Consider the following 23,582-nt stretch of genomic DNA (forward strand, 5'->3'; position numbering starts at 1 on the left):
ACACACACACACATCCTGTAGTGGCTATTTTTTTATTTTTTTTTAAGAAATATGCAAGTTGATTGCTTATTTGTAAACTGCTTTGAGGTCTTTTATTCAATTATGTGGTGCATACATTTTTAAATAGTTTTTTCCTAGTTTGATCCTATGATAGTTTGATCCTATGATAATCCATAATGCAGAATATATGTGCATAATGTAAAACAACAACAACCTGGAAAGTATATCCTTTTATTCAGAGCTATTTTTATTCAACTGCAAAACCTAAACTGACTTTTATCAGTTAAAATTTAGGCAATTAACAAATCAAAAGTTTGTTTTGACAGCCCTTTGGGTTTGCAAAATTTAACATGGAGTACCAGAAGATGTTTAATACTGCAAATATTTTTATTAGCCTTTTCAATAGCACTTAGCGGCCATAAGCCATTATCAAATTTCACATGCTTCAGCGCCATTTATCTCAGCAGGACTCAGGCATCCATAACCTTGCCCTAGATGGTGACTTATTACTTAAAATTAATAGGATTTTTTTGAACCCACAGTCTCACCTGACCCCAAAAGACACTTTTTGAAATAGAATTGCATCCTTTCGTAGGCTTGAACCATTTTTTCCAATCTTTCAAAAAACTGAAAACAAATTATCCTCAATTTAGTGGGAGTTAAAATGATTTCAAGGAGACATCCATTCAGTCTTTAAAAAAACGGCACTTGAATCTTCATAATAACCTTCAGGCACTGTGTTTTCTCCTTATGTGTTCTTGCAGAGGGCTGAAGGTTGTATGGGTTTACATATGTATCTTTACATATTTGCTGCATTGTGCTGGATTGAGACTCTTTCAGGCTTAGAGTAGACTAGCCTTTCCCAACCTGGGTGCCCTTCAGACATTTTGCATTACAGTGGTACCTCGGGTTAAGAACTTAATTCGTTCCGGAGGTCCGTTCTTAACCTGACACTGTTCTTAACCTGAGGTACCACTTTAGCTAATGGAGCCTCCCGCTGCCGCCGCGCTGCCGGAGCACGATTCTGTTCTCATCCTGAAGCAAAGTTCTTAACCTGAGGTACTATTTCTGGGTTAGTGGAGTCTGTAACCTGAAGCGTCTGTAACCTGAGGTACCACTGTATAGCTCCTATCTTCATAAGCACACAAGAAGAGCCTTCTGGATTAGGCCAATGGCCCATCTAGTCCTTCATCCTGTTCACACAGTAGCCAAATGAATGCCTGTGAGAAGCCCAAAAGCAGGACCGGAACACAATATCACTCTCTCTCCCCCACCTGCGACTCCCAGCACCTACTATTCAGAGACTTACTGCCCCAAACAGTGGAGGAAGAATCTAGCAATCACGACTAGTGTCCACTTATCCTCCATGAATTTGTCTAATCCTCTTTTAAAGCAATCCAGATTGGTGGCCATCACTACCTCTCGTGGGAGTGCGTTCCATGGTTTCATTGTGTATTGAGTGAAGAAGGGTCATCTAGTCCAACCCCCTGCAATGCAGGAATCTCAGCTACAACGGACAGATGGCCGCCCAACCTCTGCTTAAAAACCTCCAAGGAAAAAGAGTCCACAACCTCCCAAGGGAGACTGTTCCACTGTTGAGCAGCTCTTACCGTCAAAAAATTGTTTTTCTGTGTGTTTAGTGAGAATCTCATTTGGATAAGTCTAGGTGATTCTTCATCCTGACGCTCATTTAGCTGGCCAGATACCACCATCTTGATCACCTTGTCCAAGAATGAGATATTCATTACCAGGCAGTACAGTTCTTAACCTGAAGCACCACTTTAGCTAATGGGGCCTCCCGCTGCTGCTGTGCCGCTGCTGCATGATTTCTGTTCTCATCCTGAAGCAAAGTTCTTAACCCGAGGTAATATTTCTAGGTTAGCTGAGTCTGTAACCTGAAGCGGATGTAACCTGAAGTGTATGTAACCTGAGGTACCACTGTAGTTATCTAAAACCTCAGGGTGTTAGGAGGGCCTTTCAGAATATGTCCCAATACCACCTTAACTTTATTGAAGTCCCATTGTGTTTAAATAAATAAATGTGTCTATTCAAAGCATGACAAAGCCTGGATCCAACCATCGGAAAGGCTTTTCAATGTTTTCTTTAATGTGCAATAATCCTCTCATACTGCTTGTATTATTTTATCCTAAAAATCCAAACCTTGCTGTTCAAGTGACTGAAAATATTTTAAAGCAGTCATGTCTGTACCCATTAATATGTCTCATTCTGCTTCTCCGTAACACCCCAGAATTTCACAGCTGTTAAAGGAGCGTGGCAGAAAGGAATTTGGAATTCGTCCCGGCATCAGGAGTGCATTTTCTGTCCTCTATGTGAAAACAGCAGAATGGGGACAGAATATGCATACTGAGTTGTTCTTTTAGCCCCAGGTGAATAGAGGAGTTCAGGTTTATCCCTAAGGACAAAAACCACTGTTTAAATTACAATGACATTTCAGAGTATTTGGAAGGACAACTTAAAGGCTTGCACTTCAAATACTGTAAGGCTGTGGGGAATTGGCGAAGACGATGGACAAAATTCAGGGAATTTTCCCTAATTAAATCCCAGCCAATTTAGCTGTGGAGTCCTCGAGGAAGTCACTGTGAAGCAGCCTCACTGACCTTGCTATTATACAACTTTTGTTGTCAAGTGAATTCTAAGCATTTCAGAGACGAAACATGCATCTCTTCAAGCCCTCCTGTGGTTTCTTTTATCCATAATCATAGGGAAGATGGGCAGCTTGATCCTAAAGGGATTCAGTGGCAGGTACAGCAGAGATTTGGAGCAGCTATAAGTAATATCCAAAGTATGGCAAAGGCGGCATAGAAATAATTGGCCCGTATGCTAATGCAAGCCACCCTGACCTCCCACTTAACTCTCTGAACAGAAAACAATTTCTTAAATGCCAAAAATCCGCAAAGGCAGCTTTGAACTGGCAATCCAAATCTACCGCGCCCTCGGCTTAAGTCCTTTACCAAAATACGCCAATTACTCCGGTCACTTTCACATGTAGTAGCAAGCCAAGCAACTCACCTTAATAAACCATACTGCGGAGGAAACCCAGTCATTGGCACACACTGTCCTTTTCCTGACATTGTTGTTATTATTATTTACATTTGTATACCACCCTTCATCCATAGATCTCAAGGCAGTTCACAGCATAAAAATAATAAATAAATGTAGTAGACATGAGTAGATAAAACAAAGCACCGTAGCATGATCACTAAACTCAGGACTGTGGTTTGTTTAACCTGAACAAGCCAGGATCGCTAGCTAGCCCTTAGCCATATAGCTGCTTGTGGGCTTGCAAATCCTGGCTTCTTAGGGTGAAACAAACCACAGTTGGGTAACAAATCCACCTGAGGAAAACAAATCCATCTGACATATGAAGCAAGAGCAATCTGGCTATGTGCATGAGTACACAGTTCATGCACAGTATGTTTTATTAAGCCACACCTCTTGGCTTAGTGCTATGTGCAAACGCAGCCACTGCCTCCCCTTTCCCCCCATTTGTCCTTTCTGTCTGGAACTCTTGCTTGGCACATCTGTGCTGCACAAAGGCAATACAATGGCATTGTAGGCAGCAGCTGCAACACAGGCAGTAGTATCCTCCTCTAACAAACATACTGGGATTCTGGCACCTGGTTGTGTCATCTGCTTCCTCCATGCAGCAGCTCATTGGATGAGACTTTAGCAAATGCACAGAATTTTACACACAAAATAAGCATATCCCTGTTGTTTTGATTATTTACATCAGGTTCAAGCACCGATACACATTACATCAGGAAATGCAAATTCACTGTGAACCAGCATCTGATCAGGCACACATATGTGTCAAGGTGCGTAGTAGCCCCAGCTAGCCAAGTTCTTTTAGCACCTGATGTTAAGGTACCAAGGGGTTGCTCAAGAGCAAGTAGGCAAATGCCTCCCTGCTCGGCTGTGAAGTCTTGCTTTTGATGCCAAAATAAACTTTCTCTGTGCAGAGCGCCACTCTCCCGTGGCTGGCTCATTCACTGGCAGAATCTGAGAGTGGGTGGTCCTTGAATCTTCCCCAGCAGAGTAGTCTTTAGATGCCCAGTCTGCGCCTGCTTTTTCTGCGCTTTGGCTTACTTCTCACAAAAGGCGTGGACACAGGGGGACATCCTTCCTACCTGCTTAGCTCAGCCAAAGTGTCCTGGCACCGCCTTGCAGCCTCCGAGCCCTGCATCTCCTCCTCACTGGAGGCGTGGCTTCTTTCTTCCACTGAGGAGGTACTGCTTCTCACGATCCCTGGGGGCTCTCTGTAATCCATTCGCTCCTTCCCCTCTCTTCCCTGAGCCAATGGCAGTTCCCTGACACCTGAGGTAGAAAATCCTACAAGTGCCTCTCCCTGGGACTGAAAATACAGTAAGAATAAATTTTAAAACTAGCAATTTGCTGCCCTCATATAGCTCCCAGAATCAGCCGGCTAATGTGGCTCCCTCACTCAGCATGATGCTTGGGCCAGCTCGATAAGCTCTGCAGAGTTTATGGTTGATAAAGAGGATGGCAAAGAAAATGTGAAATTAAGCACAGGGATTTGCAAAAACTGCACTGAAAAAATATCTATATGGAGCATCTTCAACTGAATATTATTTAAAAGGCTGCATTCATTGTGCAAGGCTGTAATGTTTAGATCAACCCCGAAGGAATGGTATGATGCCTTACAACGTTGCAAAAATCTTCACCCACTGATCTCTCTGAAGATCTGCTGTGGAATCCATAGCTGTATATAGCCTAAAGCCTAGAGATGTCAGAGACTGTGATGGCAACAGAAATAGGAGTGGGAATTGCCTATGTTCACTTATTTGTCCCATATCCAGAATTGAAACCAATCCATCAAATGTATTTGGAATTTCCTGTTGTTGATCAGTTCGCAAATGATATAGACAAATGTGTAATTGATTACTACCCTCCCCCCATTTGCAGTTTGTTTCCTCTGCATTGAGATGAATGGTGTGGAATCACTTAATTAGTTAATTAATTATGTAAAAATTAACCATAGCAGACAGTGGGGCAAAAATGTAGTTTTCGTGAAGGTGAACTGCAGCAGAACAGAAACAACACTGCATACAGCAAATATAGAACAGAACAGAAATCTATGCTTTTTTACATCTCTAGTCAAGCATACATATTGGTGTTTTAAAATGTCACTGGGAAAGAAGATTTTCCATTCCTTAGACTGTTTTCTCATTCACCCTTTCTAGATAAATTTGTCGCAAGTGCTCTTCAGCACCTGCAGTTTGTAAGAGGCTTGTGGCTGATCATTGGGCCACAGGAGATTCTGTTTGAAGGCTGAGGTCAGCTGTGTAAAAACAATTGTGTAGAAAGGTGGTAGAAATATCTAGGGCAGCTGGGAGGTCTAGCTGGAATTACTGCCAAACTGTGTCCTGTTTCACAATAATTGTGTTTCTTGGCCTGTCAGACTGCATAGTGTGACTTGTATGTATTAGCTGGATCTCTTTTTAAAAAGAAATAAAACCCAAGTGGTTTTATCTTGCTATGTTGCTAGAAATGAGGTCAGTGAATTCCTTGAGATTTGAAGCCTTGTGATAAAATTCTATTTATTCTTCTGGACAGTTGTGTGAAACACAAACCCACTCATTTGCAGTCTCCATTGAAGCTTCAGTATATATATGCTAAAGGGTTATTTAATTATTTCAGGCTTGACTACACACACCCCTTTATTTTCTGTGGAAATGTCATTGCATGGCTTTTGCAGTGTCCATTGGGGTAACTAATAGTAAAATTTCTCAAAATCATGATAAAACATGTCTTGATAAACAATGGCTTATCATGACAGGAATAAGCTGAGGTAAGCTTCAGACTTGCCCTCTTCTGGCACAAACAGGAGGAGGACTACAGAAACTATCTTCTCTCTTTTTTTTATTTAACCACAGCTTTTCATTTTGTCTGAATGTGGAAAAACTGCAGTCCATCTGAACTATGGTTTGTTAAAGCAAGCCAATTTCAAACCACAGTTTAAGAAGTTCACTTGTTTTGAAAGACCACAGTTAAGGTAAACTGTGGTTAATAAAACATGTGTAGTGTATGATGGGATAGTGGGGCTTACCTGACCTCCCAGGAAAGTGATAGAAACCTTGCGCTGTGGGGCCTTGGAAATACATAACTCTTTTCATAGATCAGCCTTCCACAAGCTGGTGCTTGAGGAGGAGATATGCAATGACAACCTGGGTAGGAGACAACACTGACAAAAGTTATCACCACTTGCCTGTCTCATAAAGGAACAGTTGGTGCATCAGCTTCCAAATAGTCCGCACCAACCTGATACCTTCAATAAGTTTTTGGACTGCAGCTCCCATCATCCCTAAATATTGGCCATTGTGTCTGGGACTGATGGGAGTTGTAGTCCAAAACATCTCAAGGGTACCAGGTTGGGGCAGACTGATGCAGAGACTGTTCCCTTTTTTCTGATTCCCTTGTGACATAGGCAAGACAGTGGTGATAACCCACCCACAGTTGCCATTGCATCTTTCTCTCCCCCCATCATAGTGACAGCATCAGAAGCTGCCACCACTCCATGGGTAATAAGTAGATCCTATAAAAAATATGTGTGTGTGTCATCGTTAAACTTAAGCATTGCACTTTCACAGTGACATCTTTCATGCCACATAAGGGGAATTCTTGTGGGGCGACTTAGCTGTCACTTGTTAGTGAAAGGATGGCAGGATGGATGTGTCTTGCCTGTGTAGCATAGTTGATTTAAAACATGAATGCATGGATATTTTAAGTTCTACTCTCGAATAATAACCTGAGAAAAAGCACATTCCTTATTCAGCGTCTCTCAGGCATCCCGGAGCTGAGTTTTCTTTCCCAATGCCAGCTCTATGAAATTATCCATGGCATTGCAAGACAGCTTGAATCCTTTTGTTCTTATATAGCTTCAGATGTATCAAATGGATTCTGCTGCTCAAAAGAGACCATGCAAAAATACTGTCATGGGCCAAAGCATCCTGCAAACTGCAGCTTGTTAAGGATGCTGAGAGCTGTTGGGAGACCCCCACTAACCTCACAGAGCTACAGTTCCCAGAGCTCCCTGGGAAGAAAGATTAACTGTTAAAGCACTCTGGGAACTGCAGCTCTGCAAGAGGAATCGGGGTCTCTTAACAACTCACAGCATCCTTAACAAACTACAGCTCCCAAGTTTCTTTGCCGGAAGCCATGGCTGTTTATTTAAAAAGTGGTATTCTACTGCTTTTAACATATATTGCACATGAGGCTTTGGTTGGAGACAATCGTTCTCCCCTCTAGGGCCAGCCCAAGACATTTTGCTGCCTGGGGTGAAGGACAAAATGGCTCCAGGCCCGGCCCTTCCATGAGACAAGGTGAGGCAACCACCTCAGGTGACAAGATCTGTAAGGGCAGTGAATCCCGATGTAGATCCTTATTCCCCCTTTGTTCCTGGTGTCAATCTTCATGCCTTCCCTTCTTCCCTCGTGGGGAAGCGGTGCCATTTTGTGGGTCACCTCAGGTGCCAGAATGTCTTGGACTGGCCCTGGGTGGCTCTCGCCTACGATTCCATGTTCATACCTCAACTGGACTAGCAGTAGAATCTTACTTCAACAATGGTAATGGTATAGCATCTTCCACCACACCTGAAGGCAGCAGGTTACCTTTTAAAAAAATAAAATCCTTTATTGAAATTCAAAGATATCATACAGTATCTTAAATCCGCACATACAAAGAAAAAAATAACCTTACATAAATTTACAGTTAAATATTAAATTACTCTTTCCACATATTTTCTAACTAAACTAAGATAAAATAAGGGCAGCAGGTTACCTTAGCGGGGGGAGGGCAGGCCAAGTCATGTGTTACACTGAGTTCTGTCTTCTTTTGATATATACCCATTTATATTTGGGGTTTTATCAAAGTGGATTACAACCTTCCTTAAAGCATTAAATGCAACATTACAGACTATCAAAATAAAATGCTAGAAAGGAATGTCAAGTATGAAACGCACATTTAAACCAGCGTAATTAACAGGAAAACAAAGTGTTCTCTTACAAATAAGAATCAAATACAAAAATACCACGAAACTCCATGTATACAGCATCATTGGCAACTAAACAAAATAACTGATATGGAAGCTGCGACCTCACTTCCTTCCCCCGCCAAGTAATATCTCCCAAATTTGTCCTTAGCAGTCTTCCACATAACATACCTCACTCTCAAGCCTTCCCAACAGAAAATGTTGGTTTGTCTAACTACAAGTATAAAACAGTAATCTGAGAGAATCAAACACTATTCACTAGCGACTAGAAGATCCATAAAACTATTACCATATTTTTCGCTCTATAACACGCAGATTTTTTCTCCTAAAAAGAAAGGGGAAATGTCTGTGCGTGTTATGCAGCGAATGTGTGGTCCCTGGAGCCGAAAAATGAGGCAAAAATCAAACCGCGCTTCAGGGAGAAGGGAGCTCCGTGAGAGAGGAAGCTGTTGCTTTCCTGCATTCTGCCTCAGGGTCTTACTGCCCACCCGCTTCTGTTTCCTTGCTGTGTTTGCTCAAACGGAACAAAGAGCAGGGAAAGCCCCTCCCCTCCAGGCAAGAAGAGATGAAAAGCAGAGCGTCCGTCCTTCTATCCTCTCCCTGCTCCGGAGGGAACAATGTTTGTGAAGGGAAGAGAGATTACAGGTTCGGCTTAAAATTCTGATTTGACTTCCTGCTTTTTGTTTTTGGAGACACACAGCATTCAAATATGCTTTCTTCCATTTAAAAGGATGAAATCCTTAAACAGTGTTTTGCCTGTAAATTCATGCGATCTGGAAGATTACAGTGTCTGTACCTCTTAAGGGATGGCAAAGCTTAGGTTTCGCTGCTAAATAGTTCTTAATGCAGTTAAAATGCTTTCTTCTGTCATGCTGGTGGGAGGGAGAGGGAGAGAGAGAGAGAGAGAGAGCACGCTTGTGTGGGTGGGTGGGGGAAAACTTTTGCCTTCCTTTCCTCACGTTATAGCCCTCTCCTGCATTCTTAGCCTTCTGTGTTTTTCCTTCCCTCCCCACTTAAAATGTGGTTACAAAGCATGGATCCACATGGATCCTCAGGATCTTTGCATTGGGTCACCCCAAATTCACCATCAGAGCACATAGCATGTCCATGGCTACAGCCTGTCCCCCCCCAAAAAAAAATCACACACCCACTGTTGCCTGGGGCTGCAATGGTGCAAAAACGTGGTTGCAAAGCATGGATCCACATGGATCCTCAGGATCTTTGCATTGGGTCAGCCAAAATTCACCATCAGAGCACATAGCATGTCCATGGCTACAGCCTGTCCCCCCCAAAAAAAATCACGCACCCACTGTTGCCTGGGGCTGCAATGGTGCAAAAACGTGGTTAAAAAGTATGGGTCCACATGGATCCTCAGGATCTTTGCATTGGGTCACCCCAAATTCACCATCAGATCACATGTCTGTGGCCACAGCATGAAGCACAAAAATGATACGTCCACTGTTTCATTCAGAATATTTTTTCCCTTGTTTTCCTCCTCTAAAAACGATGTGCGTGTTATGGTCAGGTGCGTGTTATAGAGCGAAAAATACGGTAAGTTGTATACTTACAGCCATGCCATGCCATACTGGAACCCTCCCCCTGAGAATAAAGTTTTGTTTTTATGGGCTGGTGCTTTTATTTTGTACTGTGAGCAAATTCTTATAACACACAAAAAAACAACAACCATAGAGGCAAGTCTCAAGAGCCTTATAACTGTGAAAAGCTGTGTCCGTACATATAAAGTAACTGATTACAGCCTTGGGTATTCTTTATTGCTTCTTGCAGGACACCCTAAACAAAGGTCACCCGTTCCAAGGAATGGATTTTCCACCAAGCCTGACTTGCAGACTCGAGAGGCTGAGCGGCAGCTCATCCAGCAAATGAAGGAGAAGTGTGATGCACAGGCCAGGAAATTCAGCTGCATCCAGGAGGAACTTAAGAGAACCGGCTGCGGCTTTGATGTCTTTGTTATCACAACACAGCATTTCTTTCAGAAAGTAAGGTTTCTTTTTTGCTATCACGTTCCAAATGTTCTTGTTGGTACCTAAACCCATGCAATATTATTTCCCTCTTTTCCAGGGGCTTCTGGTTATCGTAGGTGGTAGAGGGGTGTTATGTCGATCCCGATGCAAAACCTAGGCTTTGACAGCCCTGTTTTGTCAGAGGGGGAAAATTGTGGAGATAGTGTTTAAACAAGGAACAATATTGAGCAAGGCAACCTCAGCCGTTGCCATAGATCTCGCAGCAGGATTGCATTCTTCAGTCCAAGGGAGGTACATGCCACAGTGTCAACAATTTGTGTGGAAATGACGGCGCTTAATGGTTACCTTGTTTGAAGCAAGAGAAAATGCAATATGGTGGCTGTGTGTTGGCAGCTGTGTCTGCAGTCTTTGTTGCTTTGCATTAGGAATGCTAGAGCCCAAGATTACCAGTGAAGGAGAAACATGTGTCCCCTATACAGAGGAGAGAAACAGATTTGGAGAGGGTGCAAGGGAGTGGGGGGGGGGCTGGGGTGAGTCCCATTGTGCTAGCGGGAGTCATTGCACCAGTTCTGCTCGTGTAGCAGCTTCATTTAATCTGCCCAATGTTCTTGACAATGCCACATCTGGGATAGTAGAACGCCATCTCCCTTTTATTATTGTGCACTTAATATTGCAATGCTTACATGTTATATAGACATGTAGATGTGTCCTCCCCATTCTCATGCCCGCTGGATGTTTTGGACTACAACTCCCATCTGCCTCAGGCAGCATGGCCAGTGGTCAGGCATAATGGGATTTGCAGTCCAAAACATCTGGACTGCAATATAGAACAATTGCCTTTAATACTCCTGGATGAGAAGTGCTGTCCTGGGTTTTTCTAATGGAGATGATTCACATGTTACACAATTCCAATAGGTAGAAACGAAATATGAATCATCTCCATGAGAAGAAACCTAGGGCAGCACTTCTGACCCCGGAGTATATGGAAAGAGTTTTGCTTTAGTTCATGTGTTTTTGAAACTCAAAAACTAAAAGCAAGAAAAAGACTGTAAACCAGCCTTTCTCAACCTGTGGGTCCACAGATGTTGTTGAACTACAACTCCCATCGCCCCTAGCTAGCAAGGCCAGAGCTCAGGGATGATGGGAGTTGTAGTCCAACAACATCTGGGGACCCACAGGTTGAGAACTGCTGCAACGTTTTACAGTATTTCTATAAGCAGGCAAAAAAAAAAAAAAAAGCCAGGCAACTTTATCGGTCAATGGGCAGTCTAGAATTTAAATAAATAAATAAATTTTCAGGCAGGTTCAATGAATTCAGGTAAGAATAGTATCTAATCTGTCCCATGCAGGTGCAGATAACTTGAAAGCTCTGAGATGGTAGATATTCAGATCCCAGTTTGGGTAATTGAGGACGGGGAGGACCACATCAACAAGCTGTAGGGCAGGTGTGGGACCTTTGTTGCTCTGGTTGCTGCTGAACTACACCTCCCGTCATCCTTGGCCATTGACTATGCTTGCTGGGATTGATGGGAGTTGTCGTTCAGCAACATCTGGAAGGCCAAATGTTCCCCACACTTGCTCTAAGGCCAGTTAAGATGGGACAGAAGCCAGCAACAGGCTTGGGTTTCCCCAGAGCTACTTCCTACCATGGAACTGGGATTTAAATGTTTTATCTAAACATGGCTATGTATAGTCAGAATGGCTCGGCTCATTCTGGCTATACATAGTCATTGAACCACACATGCATCAGTGATGTATTGTGCTAAAAGGGAATGAGATCAGTCAAGTAAACAAATGTTCCATAGCTGGATCCCCATACAAAGCAGAAGAATTAGGGTGGTGCATAATATAATCTTAATTTGTCGCTTCCTTTAGAATCCATTTATAAGCAGCATGCCAACTTTATTGTTTGCATTTGATTTATAGCAGTGATGTAAGTACTTCAAGAGAGGAAAGCAGAGGAAATTGCTGTGAAACGAAACAAAGAGCTAAAATTCAGAGTGATCTATATGTGCAGATTCCTTGGCCAGCCACATAACAAATTATACAAACGGGGATCTTGCTATTATCTTGTGCATTGAAACTGGGGGGAAATGAAAGCAGTGGTTTGGCACCGGCAGTTAGTCACTTATACAGTGAGTGATTACCACGCTCATGGACTGATGTCTGTTAATTAGTTATTAATTAGCAAACTAATGAGCAAGGGTCAAACTTTGACCTTGGATAGGCATTTGTAGCAACTATTGACATATTGTTGGGAACATCGCACTTGACGGGAAAGTGGAGACTGCTTTGTGCGCTGGCCTTGGTGCTGAAAATGCTGGCTCTGGGTAAACGGTTGTCTCCCAAAATGAATTGGTCATTTCATGTAGCAAGACACTGGGAAATCTCTAATATCAGTTACTGCCAACCTAGGGCAAGTTACACCAGTCAAATAATCAATGAAGAAATACTCTGGCCCAATTTCAAGCAACAAAATTAAATCTGAAATCTCTGTGTTACAAGGGGCAATAGTGACATCTGCTGGGGAAATAACATAAAATAGCATGATAGGTAAAGCAGAGGGTGGTTCCTACATTGGTTCTAAGAGAATAATTGGGTTGCTTTTAACTGGTTGGTTTTAACAAGAGTTGAATGAAAGGAAACTTTCAAGCTTCACAGGACTTTCTTTATTTCAAAATGAAAGGTAAGATCCACTGGATTCAAAATTTCAATTCTGGTTATTGTTGCAGGTTTTTGCTTCCACTATACAGAACACTTTGCAACTTTTAATATCGTTCAAATGTCATTGCCATCACCTGTGAGTGTGCACAGGACAGTGCTTGGAAAGTTCATTTTAAAAAGGAGTTCTAGTTTACCACCTCTATAAAGGAACTAATTCCGTTCCAGTTCAATTCATAATTCATTCACATAGTCCAAGGTTTTTTGTTTTTTTTTCAGGATTCAGAATTTTGCAAACTGCTCTGTCAAAATAAACAATCTACCTAAGAAGACTACAAAAACATCAAAACACACACAGAATGTTGTGAATATACATAACTAACACATATTTAAAGCTCTGGTAGCTAGGGAGTATCTTGAAACGGCAAAAAATGAACCATCTGAGTTTTGCACTTAAAAATGGAGGTTATACATCCAAAAGAAATACAGATACTAATAAGACAGCAACTTTATTATTAATATATTTTCTCTCCAATAATAGATCTTGCCTGAACAAGACAAAATATTTTCTAACACATTTCTAGCTGTATTGTCATGTGCACTAATTACCTTGAAATAGACTGGTGGTGCAGCTAAGGGTTGGAGGCCAGAACCTCACAGCCCTGAAAGAAGCTCAGTATGAATATGAAAAATAATAATAATAAAAAAATTCCTTCTAGTAGCACCTTAAAGACCAACTAAGTTAGTTCTTGGTATGAGCTTTCGTGTGCATGCACACTTCTTCAGATACACTGAAACAGAAGTTGCCAGATCCTTCTATATAGTGAGAAGGTGGGGAGGGGTATTACTCAGGAGGGTGGTGGGAATGGGAGATTGGCAGATAGCTGAGATGAGCCTGTTGACGACTCTTAACGACTGCAATAGGTCTTACAGGAAAAGGCAAGGGGTGAGAAAGTGAAAAATGGCTTAGTCATGTATGATGAGATAAGAATCCAATGTCTTTGTTCAAACCAGGTCTCTCCATGGTTTTAAGTTTGGTAATGAGTTGCAATTCAGCAGCTTCTCTTTCCAGTCTATTTCTGAAATTCCTTTGTAGTAAAACAGCTACTTTGAGATCTTGTATAGAATGTCCTGGGAGATTGAAGTGTTCTCCTACTGGTTTCTCTGTTTTGTGATTCTTGATGTCAGATTTATGTCCGTTTATTCTTTGGCGTAAGGTTTGGCTCATTCTTTGGCTCATCTCAGCTATCTGCCAATCTCCCATTCCCACCACCCTCCTGAGTAATACCCCTCCCTACCTTCTCACTATATAGAAGGATCTGGCAACTTCTGTTTCAGTGTATCTGAAGAAGTGTGCATGCACACGAAAGCTCATACCAAGAACTAACTTAGTTGGTCTTTAAGGTGCTACTAGAAGGATTTTTTTTATTTTGACTATGGCAGACCAACACGGCTACCTATCTGTAGTATGAATATGGTTGAACAATAAAGCATTACATCTATTGTTCTGCCTTAGAGCATGACACTATGAATCCATGTGTGTTTTGCCTCTCAAGAGCCCAAGGGCTTGATTTGGAAAACCAGGAGCAGATACAGAAGCTAAAGGCTTATCCACACTTACCGTACCTTTCCTCCATCCTTTCCTGGCATGGCCTGCAATTTAAAGCTAGGTGTCTGAGTGCCCCCCCTTTTTTGCCCCACAAAAACCTATTCTTTAATGTTCAGTGTCTCCTCTGATTCAGCTTTAAATATTGGGTTTTCATGGGGGAAGTTTGGGGGAGGAGACACTCAAACGCAGAGTGGTAGAGCATGGACCTCAGCCTACAAAGAATGAGAAACAAGGTAAGTGTGGATAAGCTTGACAATTACCCTACAACTTTGCCTGGTTAAGTATTGGTGCCCTCTTCAGGTGCAACAGGGGAAGGAATACGTAGAATTTGCCCTTGTGTTTGGCAGGCAAAGAAAAACCTCTTGACTGGCCAGGTGAAATTGCTAGCACTTGGACCTCCTGCCTTGGCCTTATCAGAAGAGCAAAACCTGTTGTTGTTTAGTCGTTTAGTCATGTCCGACTCTTCGTGACCCCATGGACCAGAGCACGCCAGGCCCTCCTGTCTTCCACTGCCTCCCGCAGTTTGGTCAAACTCATGCTGGTAGCTTCGAGAACACTGTCCAACCATCTCGTCCTCTGTCGTCCCCTTCTCCTTGTGCCCTCAATCTTTCCCAGCATCAGGGTCTTTTCCAGGGAGTCTTCTCTTCTCATGAGGTGGCCAAAGTATTGGAGTCTCAGCTTCAGGATCTGTCCTTCCAGTGAGCACTCAGGGCTGATTTCCTTCAGAATGGAGAGGTTTGATCTTCTTGCAGTCCATGGGACTCTCAAGAGTCTCCTCCAGCACCATAATTCAAAAGCATCAATTATTCGGCCATCAGCCTTCTTTATGGTTCAGCTCTCACTTCCATACATACTGGCCTTCAAACTCCTTCTTCATGGTTCTTAGGTTTCCATCTTCTCCCTTTGCCTCCAGGCCAAATTCAGAAATGGCTGCCCACAGAGTCCTGATCCAGTCCTGACACTGGCATACATTTAGGCATGCAATCTGAATGTATGGAAATATCAAAATATCATACAAACACACACACTTTAATTATGGGGTTAGCAGTATGCTCTGAAAGCAGAAGTGTCATGCTTAGTATGTGTTAAGTGTGTGTGAATATAATTCCTTTTCTCACCAGCATCCTACCATCCAGGTCCTTATTGTGTCCCATTTCAGTCCTGGACTTTTCCATGCAGGTAAGGACACATATGACCTGACTGTAAATTTCTGGATTTTTGAAATCCAGCAAGTATAGATTTGACCTGTAGGCTTCTCCTGCTGTGTACAGGCAGTTGCTGCTGCTGGCATAGCAGGCATTAAAGAAGAGGCATGGATTCAGTTCAAAGACAGGCTGAATCATAGACTTAGGCTCGTTTACATGTGTATACTTGGGCTTGGAAACAGATGGGAATCTGAAAATATTGCACCCTTTTACCATCACAGAATGCAAAATGGGTCCGCAAGGAAGATGGAAGAGAGCTAACACACCCTAAGCCATACAATGTCTATGTCACAGCATCCTTTTTTTCTCCTCCACCTCTCTGAACACCTGGTGGTCAATTCCAAATTGGAGATAATTACCCCTTAATTAGCACTGATTACATTTTTACCTTTTCAGCTTGCAAGCTCTGGAAGCTGCTAACTTGTCCAATTAGACTGAACAGAGGCACCCCCCTGCTGGCTGAGAGCAAGCACACACACACACACACACACACACACACACTTTTTGCAAAGCAATTTACTTGCTGATTCATTCCAAATATGGCAGCAGAGGAGCAGGTGCTAGGATTTGGTCTTCATATGTATTCCTCATCTGGTCTTGTATAGCTTGTGCACTGAGCGAAATGCTAGCTTCGGATTCCAGGAAAATGCTGCTCCATGTGCTAAATCATGTAATACGTGTGTAAAAGAATGGTTCCCCCATTTCTTCTCAGTGAGGCCCCATCTGTGCTCTCCATTTAAAGCATAACGCTTTAAAATCATGCCTCCCTCCCAAGGATTCTGGTTATGGGTGCTGAGGGTTGTTGGAAGAACCTGAATCCCCTTGGCCTGAGTTCCAGTTCCCTGGGTAGAGGGCTTGGCTGTTAAACCACTCTGAGAACTGTAGCCCTGTGAGAGAGATAGGCCTCTCCTAACAACTCACAGCACCCTTAACAAACTCAGTTCCCAGGATTCTTTGTTGGGAAGCCATGACTGTTTAAAATGCGATGGTGATGATTTGAAGATATAATGTAGATGGGACCTAATAGGGTGGATATTCAATTACATTGCAACCATAGACTAGTTGGGGACAAAATGTAGATGGGAACCTACTGGGAAATCTCTGGGTGATTTGCAGTAGATTGACAAGGACTCCTTACCTTTGTCCCTGGGGAGTGGCTATTATGGTCTGGCATGGACTCCTGGTTTCCTGCACATCCAATACATGGCTTTTCCCCCTGTCTGATGTACAACTGTTCAATAATAGCAACAAAAACTTATCCCACCTAAATCAGGCTTCTGCAATGGAAAAAAAGCTGACCAGGAATGGATTTTTGTGTGATAGGACTGTAAGCTCAGTTCGGGGGGGGGGGATCCTGGGTTCAGACTGCACTCAGAGGCACTCTGTTCATTAATGTGTAGATGACAGGGAGTAAACATTGGTCAGCCAATAGTCTGCAGCGCACAATGATTATCACACACATGTAACATCTGGAGACTTTTCTTGCCTTCCTTTGTTTTTCTAGAATTGGGGACTGAAAAATAATGTGCCTGCGGCAAATATTATTTCCTTTAATTAGGTTTTTTTGTCAATAAATAATTACATAACTGACATCCCAAAACATCAGCTTAAAACCATTAAAGTAACATATTGCAGAAATGGTGCTATTCAGCCTGGCCCTTTATTTATGGAAAGCTGATTTTTTGTTTGTCTCTTGGGTTCAGGATGAAACACAATGCTTTTTTAAAAAGCAAGTAATCTGATGGTGCTATTCACAAATGCTCTGCTAAAATATATTGTTGCAGTGCAGATTGCCTGACTGTCTTGGCAGTTTTTAAGCCATAATAAGCAGCTTTCTGTTTTCAGGAGATGCAGTTAGAATATAAAATAGTTTAACTTCATTGAAATGTATGTGAATGCCATGTTTTAAATTTAAAGTTATGTGTTCCTTTTAAACTTGTGTGGCTGCATCAATAACAAAAATAACAAAAAACAAAACTACCAATCCTCTGCATTGATGTACAGTGGTACCTCATGTTACATACGCTTCAGGTTACAGACTCCGCTAACCCAGAAATAGTACCTCGGGTTAAGAACTTTGCTTCAGGATGAGAACAGAAATCGTGCTCCAGCAGCACAGCAGCAGCAGGAGGCCCCATTAGCTAAAGTGGTGCTTCAGGTTAAGAACAGTTTCAGGTTAAGAATGGACCTCCAGAATGAATTAAGTACTTAACCCGAGGTACCACTGTAAATCAAGTTTGGTAGCAATTATTTCATAGAATCCTAGATCTGGAAGGGACCACGAGGGTCATCTAGTCCAACCCCCTGCAATGCAGGAATCTTTGGCCCAATGTGGGGCTTGAACCCACAACCTTGAGATTAAGAGTCTCATGCTCTACCAACTCACACAGGAGAGACAGGGTGTGTCTATGTGGGAGGAGTCTTGCCTTTCATTTCCAAAATGAATACATCTTGAACTGAAGCTCAATAAAAATGCAGAAGTTTTCAGTCACTGTAAATGCATCACTCCATGATTGTATCTTCCCTGACAGAAAACGAGAGGTTATCCACACAAACCCTTTGATTGGTTTCTTTCTGCACTGCAGATAACGTCATTTAGTGTTATGTGAAACATCATTACTTACTGTCCTATTTCCCTTTGCAGTTTACTCCTCCGAAATAACATTAGCATGCTTAATTAAATTACAGGGAGAAGGGAATTGGAGGTTGCCTGCTTTGCAATTTGATTATGGTCTGACATTGTAGCTCTAGTCATGTTAGGCACGACACAGCAGCTATTCTGATAACCTGCTGATGGAACACTCTGGATGGGAAAAGTCTAAACGTAAGCTAGGGACAACATAGCTCAGTTACAAACAAAGGTTGAGTGGTATAGGGTTGGTGTGTGTGTCAAAGACCTGTTGCTATTTAAGTAGCAGCGTCCCTGCCTCCAGCGCCCAAGAGCCACCCCAAGCAGCATGAAAGGCGAGCTTGTTAGTCACTGATAATAATAATTCTCATTTTTTGTGCTGATTGCAGCCAATCAGAGTGAAAGGAGATGAGGACTGGGTCCCAGGGTCACTCTCATTGCAGCTGCCCCTCTCTCATTGTCACCAGTTAATGTGTCCAGTGGGTTTCAAGAGTATTTAAGCCTAATTTCCTCTACATTAAGGGCATGATTTAGTCAGGAATGAATGGAAGACTTTGTATTCCAGTTTTTATTTTTTCCGGTTCATACTGAGTTGAGAGAGGAACAAAATGGCTGTGTTCACCATCTCTGCCCCCTTTTTATTTCTCACTCTCCTATGCGTCTCACAGCGGCCTTACAGTGAGTGACAGCTAGTCCATTAAGGCAAATGGGGCAGTGTCCCAGCCACGTCAGCCAATCCCACCTGCCTGCCTGTCTGCTCACAAGCAGCCCAGGAGGTGGCACTCCCTATCAGCTGCCTCCTCCTTTGTCACAGTGTTTCCCTGGGTGTAGAAGTCAGCTAGGAGGAAGATGGGGACAAAACCAGAATCAGGCTTCTGCTTGCTATTGACTATGGTGGCACCTGCTGTCGCTCCTCCTGCCTCCTGCCCTACAAATCCTTATGGCCACAGCTGCAGGAGAAAATGAAACATGCAATATACAAATTTTGAAACGTACCGTATTTTTTGCACCATAACACTCACTTTTTTCCTCCTAGAAAGTAAGGGGAAATGTCTGTGCGTGTTATGGAGGGAATGCCTACGGGTGGCATGCCTACGGATTTTCCTCCTCTAAAAACTATGTGCGTGTTATGGTCGGGTGCGTGTTATAGAGTGAAAAATACGATAGATTAAAACATCACAAATTGATCAAAGGGTCGTAGCCAGTATAGCACTGGATGACGATAATTTTGATTTCTGCTTGGGCAACAGAACTCCCCTCCCTTCTTCCTCTCCCCCTTATGGCCCGCTAAATCTGTCCCGAGGGTTCCCCCAACCCTTTGGAGCAGATTTGGGAAGGGTGCAGGGGGTGCACAGCAGGAGGAAAAGGAGGAAACGTTCCAAAATCCTTGCACTAACGGAGCAAGTGCATTGGATTCCACCCGTCAGATGATCATTCAATGAGCGAACGCCTCCCTCCCCATCCACCAAGGAGTTCTCTGTAGGCTTAGGTGGATTCATCCATTTCTTACTCCCAATATCTGTGACTTTGGTGCAGTTGAGAGGTTGTTGTTCAGTGAGGTCTGCTGAACACACTATATTATTTGTTTGGTGCATTGCTATCCCACTTTTTTTTCTCAGGGGAGATCAAGGTTGCCCCACGGAGGACTTTAAGGTGAATAAATAGCAACACCCTAGAGGTCCTGGGCCCTAAGGAAGTCAGATTAGCCTCAACCAGAGCCAGGACCTTTTCAGCACTGGCTCCGGCCTGGTGGAACGCTCTGTCTCATGAGACCAGGGTCCTGCAGGGTCTGATTTCTTTCCGTAGGGCCTGTAAGACGGATTTGTTCCACCTGGCCTTTCGCTTGGAATCAACTTGATCCCCTCCCCCTCTTTCCTTTTTTCTTTCTCCTTCTGTGATGGAACTCCTATTTGGAGACTTCCCTGGCTTTTTCTGGCCCATGTAGGACCAGTCTGGATAGTTGGCCTTGGTGAAGAGTTGATGTTTTCATCCCCCCAAAAGTTTTTGATTTGAGTTTCTACTGAAATGAGGCTGCATTTTAATGTTGTATTTTAATCTTGTTTTTAAGTTGTATTTTAATCAATTGTTTTTATACCTGGTGTTAGCCACCCTGAGCCCTGTCTTGGCTGGGGAGGGCGGGGTATAAATAAAAATTATTATTATTATTATTATTATTATTATTATTATTATTATTACGGTGGTGTACATGATTCTCCCCCCCCCCCATTTAATCCCCACAACAACCCTGCGAGGGAGGGAGGGAAGGAGGGCAAAGAGACCATGGCTGGCCTAAGGTCACCTAGTGAGTTTCATGGGTGAGTGGGAATTTGCAGCTTGGTTTTCTCTTTCTACTTTGTTCCCCTCCTTTTTAGCATTTCATTATTAGGTCGTCATCATCAAAATATTTCCAAGGATGAGGACCCTTGTTACGGATAAGGATCCCATTTGCTACGGCATCACAAAAGGTTCTGACACAAGCTTGTCTCTTCCACTGCAGGAGATTGGTTGTGACAGGCAAGGAATTAAGCAAAGTTTATAATTTGATAAGCTGAGCCCCCCATGCAGCTGGTGTCACAGATGATACCTTTGTTATTGGAGAGGAAATTGAGATCACCTGCAATATTCAAATAGATGACACTTTCAGAATGGCTTTTTAGGAATGCGCTTTGCAGTTGCCTAGACATTTTTGTCATCTGAGCATCTAAACTGCTGTGTTTTTGTTTGTTTTACTAAATGAAAAATGAAAACAGTAACAACATGCAAAGTGGCTGATGGATCTCCCCCCACAATATCTTACAGTGCCAGTAAATTCTGGCCTTTGCCACAATGGCCTCGTTATTTGTGGGCATGTGATAAAGCTTTAGCTTTTAATTCTTCAGGGTTACTAACAGACTTTCTCACTATATAGAAAAAGCCTTTTCTAATAGCAATAAAAATTCATAAAAAGAAAATCTTATTAATTAAACAAGTATAATCCTGGGCATGTTTAGAGGCATGTGGCCCTGCAGCAAAGGAATGGAATTCTTCCTCCTTGCTGCAAAGGACCTTGGGTAAGTGAACCTGGCAAATGCAGCGTGGCCCCACTAGGTAGGGGTTCACCCAATGCCCCTGCCAAGCCAAAAGGATCCAATGCCAAAACAGCATTGGGTGACAAAGAGTGCCCTTAACCCAACAATGCCACTGGTTTTAAGCCCACCAGATCTTAACTTTTCTTTCCTGCCCAAGCTGAGAACCAATTAAGCTAATACAAAACAGCACCCCCAAGGACAGGACTCCCAGCAGTTTGGAGTAGGCAAAAAAACTGGAGTCCCAAGACCAATCAGGCACTCTCTCCAAAATTCTTACTCATCAGACAACAAGCAAAGCCCATATTCCATAAGGAAGAAAGGAAGAAGCTGCAAAGAGAAGAGTGGAGTGTTGGGGTGTGGGTGGGTGGTGAGTGGAGCCAGTTTCTTACAAAGTGTGGCTTCCTCTCCATCCCGATTGGCCTGATGGTCCACCTGACCATTCCCCAACTCTTCCCCAGGGCAAAACCATTTTGAGTCTTTTTTCCCAGGGGAGTTGGAGTGTGGCAAATTCACCCCCACTCAAGGCAAAAATAACTTTCTGGATCCCCAGCCAATTCAGGGAAGGGGAACCTGTGGCCCCCCAGATGTTGCTGGACTGCAACTCTCATCATTTCTCTGTCCCTGCATCAACGAAATATGTCATGAAAGCTATGCAGGTTCAGTCTTACACAGACTTCCAAGAGAGTTGGGGGGGATATCAGAAAGGCCCTTGATGTACCAGCTATTAGTTAACTCTTTGTAAACTGTTATGCTCCAGGTCATATACATGTCCGTCTTCCTTATTTTTCTGGAGAGAGAGAAAATATTTTTCATGTCTGTCTTTCTTTTTTTATTGCAAAGACTTGGTTCTGACCTCTTTCTCTCACCATTTTACCAAAATGAAGCATGAACAAATGGTCTCAGTGTTATAATAGTGCCAATTAATTACGATCAATTAATATGAAGCATGATAACGTCTCAATATTGCAAATAATAACTAAGAAGTAAGAGAATATTTGAGGAAACAAACCATGTGGATCTGCATAACCAAATTTTCATTATATTATTGTGATTATTATTATTATTATTGGCTGAAATCCTATATGCATGTACTTGGGAGGAGGTCCCATTGAACTCAATGGGACTTATTTCTAAGGAGGTATGCATAGGATTGCTCCATAAATTTGTTAGTTTAATCAACTCAAAATTAGCCCAGGCTTAACAAAGTCGTTTGCCTCTTCAGATTTCAGTTTTAAAACTCTCTCTAGATTACATATTCAGACTGATTACAGATTGTTTATTTGTCTAACGTTGTTGTTGTTGTTTAGTCGTTTAGTCATGTCCGACTCTTCGTGACCCCATGGACCAGAGCACGCCAGGCACTTCTGTCTTCCACTGCCTCCCGCAGTTTGGTCAGACTCATGTTTGTAGCTTCGAGAACACTGTCCAACCATCTTGTCCTCTGTCGTCCCCTTCTCCTTGTGCCCTCCATCTTTCCCAACATCAGGGTCTTTTCCAGGGAGTCTTCTCTTCTCATGTCTAACGTTAAAAAACTTTAAACATTGCAATTCACATCATACAATAACACACACACACCAAAAAACAACAACTATTGCTGCAGTCATGAAGCAACCATGGCCTCATCCTTCTCTACCAAAGGCCTGGTCAACAAAGTAAGTTTATAAGGCAGATTTTTAGCTCAAACCTCTTCACAGAAACAGGATAAAATATATTCACTGGGTTTTATTATTCATTTATTAAACAAATTTATAGGCTACTTCGTTGTATAAAGCCATTGAAGCAGTGTAACCTGAATTAAAAGTACCTGTTTTCTGTGCTGTGTCAGATGGATAAGCTATGCTCATAAACAAAACAAAAGAAATATAAGAGTCAAAAAGGCATTCTGAGCGTACCTCGTGAAAGGGCCCATAACTCTTCCAGGTCAGTTCTAATCCCATTCAGTGAGTGAGATCTGTATTAGTGTGTCAGTCTCCCCCATAGTCTTCACACAATGAAGCTGTGATTGCTACAGAGTCTGTATGTCAGCCTCATGGGCTCATAGCTCACCCTGTAAAGCTGTAAGTGACCTTTTAAAAATTGCTTGTGCCAGAGACTAAATTCTGCATGTGCGGTGTGAAAAGACTGACGTTGTTTTAGACTGTTAATTTTAAGAAAATGGCACTCGTGTTGAGCATATCTGTGTCTAGTGTGTCAGCATAGCCCAGGGGAACAGGAGTAATGGACAGAGGGCAGGAAGGGAGTTCAAAACAGCTGTATATATACATTACCTTACTTCATTAAAGTATGCAGTATGTCAGGCAGCGCATAACCAATAATCAGAAATGCCTAGTTCAAGAAATCTAATTCGCTGGAAATCCACATCTCCCACGTGCCATACATGCACTCTTTTATTTCCAAGG

General features: G+C 42.7%; 1 protein-coding gene across 3 annotated transcripts in view; it reads left to right on the top strand.

Moving 5' to 3' along the window:
• The window catches only part of MTUS2 (microtubule associated scaffold protein 2), a 297,375-nt gene that overhangs the window by 238,281 nt on the left and 35,512 nt on the right, over positions 1-23,582 (top strand). For all 3 annotated transcript variants that reach the window (XM_082220222.1, XM_082220223.1, XM_082220221.1), the window contains one exon: positions 9,815-10,026. In XM_082220222.1, coding sequence (XP_082076348.1) covers positions 9,815-10,026 — 212 coding nt within the window. The remainder of the gene's footprint in view (positions 1-9,814; positions 10,027-23,582) is intronic.

Source organism: Podarcis vaucheri (assembly GCF_965113315.1).
Source record: "Podarcis vaucheri genome assembly, chromosome: 4".
NCBI classification, from domain to species: Eukaryota; Metazoa; Chordata; class Lepidosauria; order Squamata; family Lacertidae; genus Podarcis; species Podarcis vaucheri.